This window comes from Xiphophorus hellerii, chromosome 3 (assembly GCF_003331165.1).
Source record: "Xiphophorus hellerii strain 12219 chromosome 3, Xiphophorus_hellerii-4.1, whole genome shotgun sequence".
NCBI classification, from domain to species: Eukaryota; Metazoa; Chordata; class Actinopteri; order Cyprinodontiformes; family Poeciliidae; genus Xiphophorus; species Xiphophorus hellerii.
In genome coordinates, this window is record NC_045674.1 from 4,275,461 (window position 1) to 4,288,291 (window position 12,831).

Below are 12,831 nucleotides of genomic sequence, written 5' to 3' on the forward strand. Positions count from 1 at the left end.
CCAGCTCCACCACATCTATGAAGAAATCCTCTGGCAGGTCATCTATGCCTGTCTGATAAAGAGCAGCACAGATGCTTCATCCTCACTTCTCTCCTCATCCCTCTCTGTTTTTTAACATGGTGTTCATACTGAAGTACATTTTGAGCCCTGTACATGTGGCTTGACCCTAGTAAGAGACCGGTATGGATTGTGAAATATTCCACCCACAGCTGCACCAGCACTCAATATTCTTCAACCTGATTATAATCTGGGGAAAAAAAGAAAAAAAGATGACACTTGATATGATCAAGCCTGAGGAAATTAAAAGAAATCAGAGCCAGACTTGGCTCAAATTTATCTGGTGGTCAAAGAAAAAAGAAAAAAAATACAGATTTTTATTTATGCTGAAAAGCAAAGCTAATGCAGATACATTAACCTGACCTTGCTGATATAACAAAGTAGTACAGTGTCAAACTTGATACATTTTAATTCTAGCAAATTAATGACCTGATGCAACTTGGAAGGAAATAGGAGACCAATTAAAGTCCACAACAATTTAAAAAGGCGGACATGATCTAATTTGCTTGTTCATGGCTGAACAGAGAAAAAAATCTGATGCGGTTCAAAAAACACATGAAATCACATCGTGCTTTCAGACTGCCCTGCTAATTGCATGGTGATTCAATGGATAACACGGCTGCGTCATAATATGTCCTCAAAATTCTCCCTCAGCTTAAGCATTTCAGCATCTAAATTCTATATCAGATGTTGCTATTAAAGCAGTGAAAGTTCTCCCAAAACAACCAAATCCATTATTTGTATGAAAACCATGAAAGCATGTCATTTGGAATGCAACAGCTCACTAAATAATGCTTTTAAACCTAACCTAACCAAACCAAACCAAAGGTGGTTGTTACAAACAGATGGTCTAATTTCAAATGATCATCAGAGAAGCATTTGCATGCATCTAGATACCTGGTTCTATGAATCCATAAGAAAGACATTGCATGTGGGGGTGTGTGCATGGGGGTGTGTGGGGGTGTGTGTGGGTGTGTGTATGTAGAAAGACTCAGTCTGTGGAGTATATTTGATTTAGCAGGGGTTCCTCATTAAAAGATAAAGAGAGAAAATCTATCATCAGGGAGACAGCCAACCACAGTGGACACTCTCTATACAGCCCCATGAAGAGAATGCTGACTGTCAGCCATTTGAATGAAAGACAGCCATTCATTGATAAGACAGCCAAATAAACAGACCATCTAAAGGAAAACAAACCAGACCACCACCGCTTTTCTGTGCTTCATTCAACCTCAAGAAGGGTCTCAGTGTGTGTGATGGCGAGACAGTGAAAACTCGAATGTAAATGTGTTTGTTCTCAAGGTAAAATGTCCCCTGGGGGGAAAAGACTGTGAGAGGAAGTTTCTATGCTCCCATAAGTCCTTTAATCTGAATATCAAACACACGTGGCTCCTGAGGGACTGCCATTCACCACAGATAAACCCTCATGTTCCGCCTGTTTTAATAAACGCACAGTTGATAATGTGATAACAATTCAACGGTCCACAGAGAGTAAAGTACACTCAAGAGAAGAGATGAGATAAATATACATCTTACATATGTTACTGTAATAACTCTTTGTTCAAAATTCTCTTTCATAATCATAAGATAGATAATAAAGTGTCTGAACCACAAATGCCATTTAGTTATTTACAACTTTTAATACTCATGTTCAAACAGTAATGTAACATTGATGTAACATTGTAATTCAATGGCTTGTGTGTTAAATGAGAACATGAGCTGGGTGGCTTACACTCATATTACGTCTACGTATGTGGACCAGGTTCTTGTACATTTATCCTTTTCTGTGTGGACTGTTTCAAGCTTTCTTATCATGTTCAGATATATCAACTAATTGTGTACAACCAGTGCATGCATTTCTCTTTGTAAATGTGCTACACTGGTTCGGACTCCTTACTGTTCCTACATAAAATGAGTGTAGCAAGAGAAAATGCTTTGTACCTGCAGATACATCAGATAACTCAAGATGTTTTGAAGGAAGGTACTGCGAAGCACATTTTTGTAAGAGATGGTTAAGTTTGTCCCCATCTTTCCCCATGGTTTTGTTTTGAGTCATTTTCTAATTATATCTGTGTTTATTATTATCAGAAAAGGTTTTACCATATTAAGTTATTTATCTTTGTTAATAGGGCTTTGCCACATCAGTTATCGTCCCTTTGTTAAGATTTTTCTCTATTATTGCTCGTGTTTCTTCCTCTGTATGTTTGGGTTTAGTTTCATATGTTAGTTTCTGGCCGTTTCCATTTTTGCTTATGGTTTCCTTTGAGTCTTAGCTCAGCTTCTTTTGTGTTAATTAATCTTTCTCCCTCCAGCTGTTTCACATCCCCTCTGATTAGCTCACCCATTTCCGTCCATTTTCAGTGTCCATTTTCCATGTGCTGTGGTTCTTGTGTTTCTTCCTATTAGTCCTCCTGTTTTATATTATATTAAATAAATTGTGCTCTAGTTTCTGTGCTTGGATCCTATATAAAGCACAACTTGTGAACCTTTATACAAACTCACTAAACGTACATGATCTACTGATAAAACAATCACAGAACTTCAAAACTCCAAGCAATCCCTTAAAGATGTCAGTTTTCCAAAATATGACAAATTAGTAGCACAATCCCAATTAAAATATGAAACACAACAGTGCATATAAAAAAATATGAATGGCTTACTCAGGTAAAAATAAAACAATAGCCTATACAAGCTTCAAATAAGCATTTTATTTTATTTTTTTTCTCTATAAAAAGATATCAGAGTTGAGAGATCTGACTGTTAAAGATGGTGGTCCTGCTCTCCACAGTGGGATCTGTGTTTAAGCGTGTAAAGAGCACCATTTGGGGCCAGATAAATCAAGTGGCTGTCTACCAGAAGCCTCCATTAGGGGCCCAGCGAGGCCCCTGGATGGCCTGTCAGTCACCCCGTCAGTCAGCGAGCCACCCTCTTCCAGCGTTTGAACTCATAATTACAGAGAGACTCTGCTTGGTTTGGCCCAGAATGGCTCCCGAGGTCCCCCACCACCTCCCAGAGAGCAGCTCCTGCTAGCCCTGCGCTAATGCTAATACTAACAAACAACGAGCGTTTCGCCTCAAGAGGAAACGGCGCTGAGAAAAATATTTATGAGAACTGAAAAGACTCTCTCCCTCTTCATCCCCCTTTGGGCTTTTCTTCATTCATCTTGCACAGACTCATTCAGGGCTTTTAGTTTTTTATTTCGTTGAGTGACAGCTCTGCGTTAGTTTGGTTTTAAAAAGGTTAGCACGGTATTTAGAAAGAAGAACACTAATGGTATGCACCATCTGAAGAGTACTTACAAAACAGCTGAAGTGGACAATGTAAAGGCCATAGAGACTGGTGGATTTTAAGCAGTGACATAGAAGCTAAAGGAGAAATTACCCCCAACATTGAGAAAATTCAGAAATAGCCTCCAAACAAGCTGGTGATTAGGACTCATACCTAGTTTGTCTTCTCAAAGTTAGCTACACTAACACATCACAAGCCATCACTCATAAGTCTTTCTTTATCCTGAAACTCATAAATCATAAGCGGCTGTTTGACAGATTAGGTATATTTTGGATTTCAGCCACTTTAGGCGGCAGATGAAAGTTTTTGCATTCAAACGTACACACATTTAAAGTAAGATGTGGCCTGCTAGATCTCAGGAGTTCATGAATAAAATATAGACCTACAAAGGCAGCATGAACAATGGAAATATTATCCTCCACTGCATAAATGTATACTCGACCACAGAGTATTCTCACAGGGAGAATATTCCTCTTATCTCTGACGGTTCGTCAGCGATGACTGGCCACTGCATGTGGAGACACACACTGCTAACGAGGAGGGGGAAATTCTTCCCCCCCACAATCATCCAAGATTGATGCAGAAAATTTACCCGGCAGACATTCCTCTGAATCCAAATGAAAGAGGTGCCTGGTTCACCAACATTCCTGATTGGCCACACATTCCTTTACGAGTCTGACAACGGTGTGATTGCAGGCATGGAGCCACGACTTCATGAGGTTAACTTTCATAAAAGTTCCATTTTCAAAGCAGTCAAACCAGGTTTCACCTGGTGAAAGATTTATACTACAAAAACTCAGATTTTAACCCCCCTGCTAAAGATTTAAAAAACATCAACTTCTCACTTTAAATCAAATGTGTGAGGTAGTGTTTGAATTGTTAATCCTCAAAATAATAATAATAAAAAGACTAGCTGATGATTGTAAAATGATTTGTATATAACTTGCATCTCAAAATATCAAACAAGAAATAAAAAAGCGATTGTGAGAAAAACAGAAATAACATTGAACTAAAACAGAAATACTACAAACATAATTATCAAAATGTAAAAACATTCCATAGAATAGCTTGGACATATTTAATTTTCACTTATTAAACCACAGTAAAACACCATAAAGCCGTGTTTCAGATATCTTTAAAAAATCTGGAATCAAACTGCTGAGTTTGTCCTCGGAAGCATGACTCTTAATCCTGACATGAATTATTAATTTGACGCATTCATCACTCTTCCGACCAGCCATCAATAGCCTCCATTATGGCGATGTGTATACATTACAGAGTGTATAATGTGTCAGAAACTTCCCGCATGCGAGCTGCTGGATGGCGGGAAGAGAAGGAAACAGAAAGAGGGAGACTGAGGGAAAGTAAGAATGATGGACAGGAGCGACAGCAGAAAGCAGTACTTTGAGGATGAGAGTCAAGATTTCGCAGCTAGAAATCAACCTGAACGACGTGAGGCAGTGGTATTTTGAAAGGTTAGACTCTTATGGATTTAAAAGGTCAGGAGTGTGAGTTACAAGGTCGCTCAGACTTTACAAGTGATGCAAATTTTGTAACGAACCTGGACATTTCACTACAGGGGCCTACTATGAAATAATGGACACAACGACAGCTTTTTTTGTAGTAGTTTTTGTGTAGAAATCTATATCTTCACAGCAAAATGTCTGTTGCATAATTTATTCTTGCAACTCAGGATGACTTTTTCTCTGTTTCTGTGTTATCCATTCATACTTAATAAGACGTTATCAGAAGTAGAGCTGGAGAATAAAACAACAATCATGTGTCTAGCAATAGACATATGATCAATATCAATAGAAATATGTAGAATATTGATCATTTCACTGAACTCCAATTACACAACTGTACAACGTTTTGGGGCATGTAGGTTACCTAGAACAAACCTGTTGAGTAAGTTGTGGAGAATGTTTTGCCACCATGCCTCATAACTGCTTAAAATTAAAAAAAATAAATCACCAAAGAGTGAAAAGAGAAAATGAGCACAACAGCTGGGAGAATATTGTGGATAAAAGTTCAAGTCACCAGTTTGGCACTATTTTGGATATTTGAAACAAAAACCTAATCAGTAAATATTAGGTTACTGACGTTTGACTGACATGAAACGTTTATATTGTGATATGTTTTCAGCTATATCATCCAGCCCTTGGCTTAGCTTTTCCTTGTCTGAGCTTTGTGTAAAGAGAAGCCGGTGTCTGGAATATGCAACCACATATTTAACTCATAGTATCACTGGTTTAAAATGACATACTTCTCTTGTCTATTTTTGACACCTCTATAGATTTGGAGTCTTATTCTAGGGATTATTTAGTGTTTGGAATGCTGAGTCAGCTTATTCTCCATATGAACAGCTAAAGCAAAGTTACAACTGTGGATCATAGCAAATAAAAGGAACAAAAAAAAACACCCAGAAGCTCAGCTTCCAAACCTAATATTCAGACTTTTAACATAAAATACCTGCTGACTTCATTTTAACACCACAAATACAATTACAACTGACTAAAGTGTTTAGGGCAAAGACATCAAACAGAGTTGGTATAAAAACACTTAAAAGTGGATTTATTTAGATGGGAGCAAGTAGCCAGCTTAAGGTGAACTCTGTTTATTTTAGCTCAAATGGCATTAGTAATTCAACAACCTCATTTATTTTCTCTCATTAGGCTCCAACTAAAGCCTGAGAATCCCAGGAATCACTTTACCTGAAATGACTGAGGTATCGAAGAACAGGGTTGGATGCAGCACAGCTCTGCTAAACAGCAAAATGCTGACAGCTTTAGCAGCTAATTAAGGGATGATGTCACCCTGCCCTGCTCAGTTAACAAGAAGCTAATGAAAAGTGGAAAAGATGACCGCCGATTCATCCTCTAGAGTAAACAGCACAGGCAAGCAACCATCACTTTATCTCACTCAGAAACTTTTGGTCCAGCCCTGCTCTAAGACTCGGCAATCCTGAGTCTCTCCCTTTTTTCAGGGAGAGCGAAAAAAGGTGGACAGATGCTTTGATTTAAAATCTCTTTTACATTGACCTCAGTTTTACTGTCCACACACATGGATCTATGCCTGCTTCTTTTTTTTCAGCACAGTCAGTGGGCGTATCGCACTAACTTTAACCATCACATTAGATGCCAGATCCCAAATGTACTTATAATCAGAGTGGCCTTGGTTATCCATATTTATCGCTGTAGTTATACTGCTATAGGCTTAGGCTGCTAGAGAAATAATGAAGACTTTCCTCACTCTGTTAAATTCTCCTACTACTCTCCAATTTTGCATCATCTTCTGTTATTTCAGCTCTTAACTTTATGTTATTTTTTTTCTCTTCATCATGCAGGAGGACCGAATGCTCCAAGTCAGTGACCTGCTGGGTTTCTTTAGATGGAAAACTTTTTAACAATCTAAATAATAAACTGAACCTGTCCATACATTGTTTGGTAACCATTCTCTGTGTATACTTTACCTGAGATATGTGTGATTGGCCTGAATAAATTGTTTTTCAACTAATGAGAAGTTGTGAATTGGTGCCATATAAATAAACTGAAATAAATAAAAGCATATTCAACTCCAAACCCATATTTACATCATTACTTCAGTTTCTGACCCTCAGACATGGCTTTAAGGTGTCACAATATATGGACTGTCCAAGATATCCTCACGGGCTCCACTAACGTCCGGCCTCAGAAGACCTAGAAACTGAAATTGGTCTTTTGAATCATAGATGTACACGCAGGCACAAAGTGATGATGTGTTGGTGTGAATTTACAGCGTGAAGTTTGTGGTCTGGTGGTTTATGGACTTCCTCTGTTTAGCTGTGAGATCACCCCCACTTTCACACACACACCCACACGCGCACCCCCACATGCATACACACATGCATGCAAACGCAGAGAGAGAAGCTTAAAGAGGTGCTGCTTACTACTGATACAATTTTACCACACCTCTCTCTTTCACACTATGTCGTTAATGGTTTGTGTGTCATTGTGGTGATTCAAATACAAAATTAGCAAAAAAACACAAAAACTTGACCTACATAAATCTGCAGAAAATGCTCATTTTTCTTCACCTTTCTTTTTAGCAAGTTTACATTTACTTGTTTTCGCTGTATGGCTCCAGCTTTTAGACATACTGTATGTTTTCAACAGAGTCGCTGTAAGCTCTAATGTTAAGCTCCATTTATTCCAAACCACTTTGATTTGTGTTTGGGATCTTAGATATCTTAAAATTTACTATTGGGAATTGGATTGAGACGAATCCAACCAATAAAAAATCTCCAGGCCAACTGACATTTGCAGCTGCTCGCATGTTGATTGACAAGTTGATTGCATTCTGAAAAACATTCTATGCTCAGAGGAGACAAAGATGGAGAATTTTGGGGCAAAATCACAGGAACATTGATGGGAGGAGTCGAGCATCAAACCAACTGTAAAGCATGGAGGTGCATCATGTTAAGGGGTTATTAGAGGTAAATTGGACAAGGTGCATGAAGAAGAGGAATCATCTCCAAGTTCCTATAAATCCTCTGAATTCAGTTTTTAGATGACTGAAATGTCTGACATAATTTGATATTTCAATGGGACTGTAGACTGAAGCACACATCAAAACTGGTTTAGAATGAATAACTCAGATTTATTTTCCTTGTGTCTTGGCCTTGCCTTAATCTCCATACAAAATAATTTTACTATCGAGTTCATGCCAAGAAATAAATTTACCATGTGAAATTTAATCCTTCATGTGATGATTTTCTTTTTTTATTTTTTATCTGAGGTTTGGTAGTCGGTGGTCAGCCCATCTAATTGTGGTCATAACTTTCAGTTTCTGAATTAAAAATGAAATGGCATATTACAGAGTGTGGGCATGTGTCCTGTTTCTGTCTCTGACCTGGTTGTAAGTGGCGTCCAGCAGTTTGTCCAGGTTCTGGAGAGGTGCCGGGGTCTTGTCTTTGAATCGGGTCAGCAGTCGCCTCTGGATAGCTCTGAACTGGACAGCTCGCTCTGACAGCAGATCCTGATACTGCTGAGCACTGACACGCAGCTAAGATAAACCAAAACAAAATACCAAACATTTCACTTCTTAATTTTTTTTTAATAACTCCTAAACATGACATGTCTGAGTTATATCTACCTGAAAGTGATTGTCTACAGACAGGAAGTATTCTTGAAGCGGCATTGGACCACTAAAGCTTTTCTTGAAGTCTTTGATTCCCAATTTGGAGAAATGTTGATCAAACCTTTGAACGAGTTCCTTCACCACCAGCCACATGTCCTCAAAGCTGTCGCTCTGAATGCGGTAACGCTCTATGAAGAAGGGAGATGTGCAATTTTTTGTTTTTTCTCAACATTATGATCATCACAAATAAAGTGAATCACATCCTGGAAGAAAGTGAACTGCAAATGCTTCTGGTTGTAATAATAGAAAAGAGATAATCACTATTTTCTTCTTGCTAATTTTGGTGCAAAATGCTACAAAAGACACTAAAAACAGCATCAGTAGCTGTGGATATAATTTGGAAAGGGAACTCTTTTGAAAAGTTTAATCCCATGTTCTAACTAGCATCAATGGTGGTTAACTAGCACCACCTTCTGTATGAGGTTTCATACTAAGACTCACGGGAGGTCTTAGAAGCCAGCACAGTGACTTTGGCTCCTGATAGAAACTGAAAAGCCAAACTGTTCCCATCCTTATCTTCTGTTTTCATTGAAAACTCTGCAGAGGAAAACAGAGAGAAAAAAAACAGCGTGATGAGACAGATATGACAGTCTAATCATGATACAAGACGCCAACAAAGGTGAACAAAATACAGTCACACTCTTCCCAAACACAATGAAAGCTTACACAAATCCCTCGTGAAAGAAAAACACAATCAGTAGCACTACTGAGTTTGTGTTTAGACGGCAAACCGCTGAATGTAGCCAACTACTAGATGTTCCCAGTGGTGAAATAGCAAATACTCATGCATAACACATTCATATAAACACACAACTACACTCAAACATTAGGCTACGTGTATGAATATAAAAACAATCTGACATCTACAAATGTCTTTAATTTCTCTCCAGTGATTGCAGGGATTGTTGTTGTTTTTGCCCTTGGAGGGAAGTCCTCAGACAGCAAACTCCCTGGATGGACGACAGTAAAATGGTTTGTAATATTGAGTGGGATTTTCAAGAAGAAAAGTTCCTTCATGTGTTTAAAAATTAACATTTTGTTTCAGATTTATTGTAAGTATTTTGAGTTCTTCTCAAATAGTTTTGCAAAAGATGTCACATTAAAATCTTTTAAAAACTTAGCCTTCAATGTGAGTATATTTATTAAGTAGGGAAAATGAATAATTATTTGCTAAGCATAATTTTTGGAATTCCTAATTATTCCTACTTCCTCACTGAAAATTAAGGATGGATGATATGACTGAATAACATATCACAATACAGGGAGGGGGGGGGTTATATCAGTCCATGTCAATAATTACTGATGCATTTTTTTGTTGTTGATTTGTTTTAAAATCACTGAAATAGTGCCAAGCTGACTTGTTTCATTCAAAGTTTCCTCAAGAGCTGTTATTCTCATTTTCTCCCTTAATTACACAACTTTGTTTTTTTATTTTTAAACAACTATGAAATGGTAAGCTGCTGCTACGCAATTTACTCAATAGGTTGTGCGTTAGTTGATGCCACCAGTGCGTGAGAGGTTGAGCAGCTAAAGCCTACATCTCCCAAAATGCTGTGCGTTCTGGATCGGAGTTCAGTGAAATTATTGGGTATTACCTACTGATATTGATCATGTCTTTAAACGTTGTTATTGATTTATTTCTAATGAATTTCTAATTCAAATTAAATATTGTATCTGCCAATGTCAAATTACCTAATAGCAAAATAAGATTAATTTCTTTTAAGGAGTAAAAAGAAAGATCTCAAATTTAAGGATACAATTTATGTTATTTTAGATATTTTGTTTTTCAACAGGAAACTGTAAACTTTCATTTTAGGGACCTTAGTTTCAATCTAATTTCAATCAACGCTACAAAAATATTTACTTCAGAATTTTTTTAATTTCTAAGAAAAACTGATAACGCTTTCAGTTTTAAACAGAAATTACCATTACATTTTAATGCAAAGTATTAATAATTACCTCTGAAGATAGCGCTGAGGTCAACTGGTGGCTGGTTGGTGTCCACAGTGACCTTAAACTTGGTGTTTTTGGCTGGAGATGAAGGTAGACACACCAGAGCCAGAGGAAGACTGAACCTGGACTGGAGAACCCTGGGAACCCCTAATGAAAAGTAAATACTTCAAAGTTAAAATACATTTTCCATTAAACTATAATTACCACTGCAGCTACTACAAACATATTATCTTGTAATAATTTTGAGTTACTCTGCAGGCTTTGTCCCTTGATGCTCTATTCTTGATAAACATCCTCTAATTTGAAGCCGACTTCCTCTTCAGGTAGATTGTTGTGAAACTAAACAAGGTCACTACATCACCTCTGAGCCTTTCTCTCCAAACAGCCAAGAGGTCAACATCTGTTAGCACAGTAAGCACTATTGGTGTTCAGATTACCTGAGTGCTCAGAGACTTAATGTCAACACCAACTGTGAAGGTGTGTCTGCCGAAGATCCGAAAGAGAAGTTTTGTAAAAACTACGTTTTCAGCAGAAAAAACCCTCCCAAAACACAGAGACGGATAAGTATGTCCAATGACAACTATGTTGTGATCTTAAGCAGTGCTGAGTTTGGCAGAAATCAAGACTTAGTAAAAATAACAGAGTGAGCAAGTAAAAGAAAGGTGGAGGAATATAGGTTTTAAGAAGAGATGAAGTAAAGTAACCAGGCGAGAGGAGAAAACCTAAACTGAGGAAAAAACTGGAAATAAAACAGCATCAGGGCGACTGAAGCAGAAATAACTGGAATTGACAGCTGGGTTTGGACGGAGGTTTAATTGTGGAAAGTCCCTGCTTATTTCAAATAGTAACAATTACCTACAACTACTGTGCACCTTTTCATTCCAGAAAAGCAATTATTAGGTAATTATTTTAATAATTCAATTTGATTTAAATACAAGAACTGAAAGGCATCATGAAAAAGGAAAGTGGTAAAGCCAAAAATAACAAATCTTGAAAAAAATATATTTTAAAATAGAAAGACGAACTGCAGTCCAGTTTCCTCAGTTTTTGCATGCCTAATTTAGTCGTTGACCTTCGTTATGGATGGCTGAATAGGTAAGCAACAAATTACATTCGACAAACACAAAGAAGGGTCACATAAACATGTTGTTACTGTGATTATGGAGAAACTCTGTTAGATGTGAGGTGAAAGAGCAACAATTTCAAAGCAACATTTTAGCACCAGGGTTGTACAAATGAATCAACTGTTACAAGTTTCTAATTTACATTTATACTGGGATGTTTTTATATTTTAAATTAGTTCACACCTGGATAGAGAAGAAGAGACTGTTCTTCACATGACTGTAACTGAAGAAAAGTCTAAAATGTCCTTTTTCCATCCTACCTCCAAAGTACTCCCCAAGTTGTCATTACAGAATGTTCTCTGAACACTGAAATTTACCAGCATGGAGACTTTATTTCAGCATGAGTGCTACAACCATCTTACAAGGTCTTTCTAAAATTTATTTCTATATATCCTTCATAAATCATACTGTCTGGGAACTGACAAGTCTTAGAGGAACCATCTTTTCAACAGTTTACAATTTTCTTTCACTACACACTCAAAAAACCAGTTTTATAGTATAAATAAACTGTTCCATGCTAGAAAAAGTGGTTGATATTGGGACAGACTACAGACTTTTCTGTGTGTGGAGTGTGAATACTTGGAGACAGATCTCTATAGAACTTTACATTCAGGACTGGCTCTAAGTCTAGCGTTTCTTCTAACCCTTATATTTTTTAAGGGAAAGATAAAACAATCAGATTTTCATCCATGCTAGGCAAAGGAATAAAAATTAATTGAGGCCCAAGTTGCTTCAAATCCTTTTTAAATGATGCCTGACTAAATGATGGACCAAAATTTGTTAGCAGGTCTGACAGACATTAATTAAAATCCACTCAATATATATATATATATATATATATATATATATATATATATTTTTTTTTTTTTTTTTTTTTGCTTTGGCTTTTAAAAAAATAACATCTTCTGCACACTGAAGTCAAAAACTTGCAAGCAATTGCACTATTAGCATGTCATGATAGTCATGAGATTGTCATACAGCAAAAGTCTTCAGATTTGTTACATATTTTAAGGTACTAAGTTACAACATTTAATTTCTCTTTGCAATAAATAAAGGTTTTTATTATTATTGAATTTAGCTTAAATATGCTTATATTTGCATGTCTCTGCATCAGGTAAACTGACTGAAAGAGCAAGAATAAAATTTGAGAAGACGACCCGGTGTGCCGGGTCAGGTTTGATCCACAGCTGCAGTGATGTCACCTCCGATGTATCTGTGTGGGTATAAAAGA

General features: G+C 37.2%; 1 protein-coding gene across 2 annotated transcripts in view; it reads right to left on the reverse strand.

The window, feature by feature from the left end:
• The window catches only part of bbs9 (Bardet-Biedl syndrome 9), a 150,652-nt gene that overhangs the window by 92,996 nt on the left and 44,825 nt on the right, over positions 1 to 12,831 (reverse strand). For both annotated transcript variants that reach the window (XM_032559326.1, XM_032559325.1), the window contains 4 exons: positions 10,483 to 10,623; positions 8,965 to 9,060; positions 8,479 to 8,651; positions 8,236 to 8,388 (listed from right to left, as the gene is read on the reverse strand). In XM_032559326.1, the coding sequence (XP_032415217.1) occupies positions 8,236 to 8,388; positions 8,479 to 8,651; positions 8,965 to 9,060; positions 10,483 to 10,623 (563 nt within the window). The remainder of the gene's footprint in view (positions 1 to 8,235; positions 8,389 to 8,478; positions 8,652 to 8,964; positions 9,061 to 10,482; positions 10,624 to 12,831) is intronic.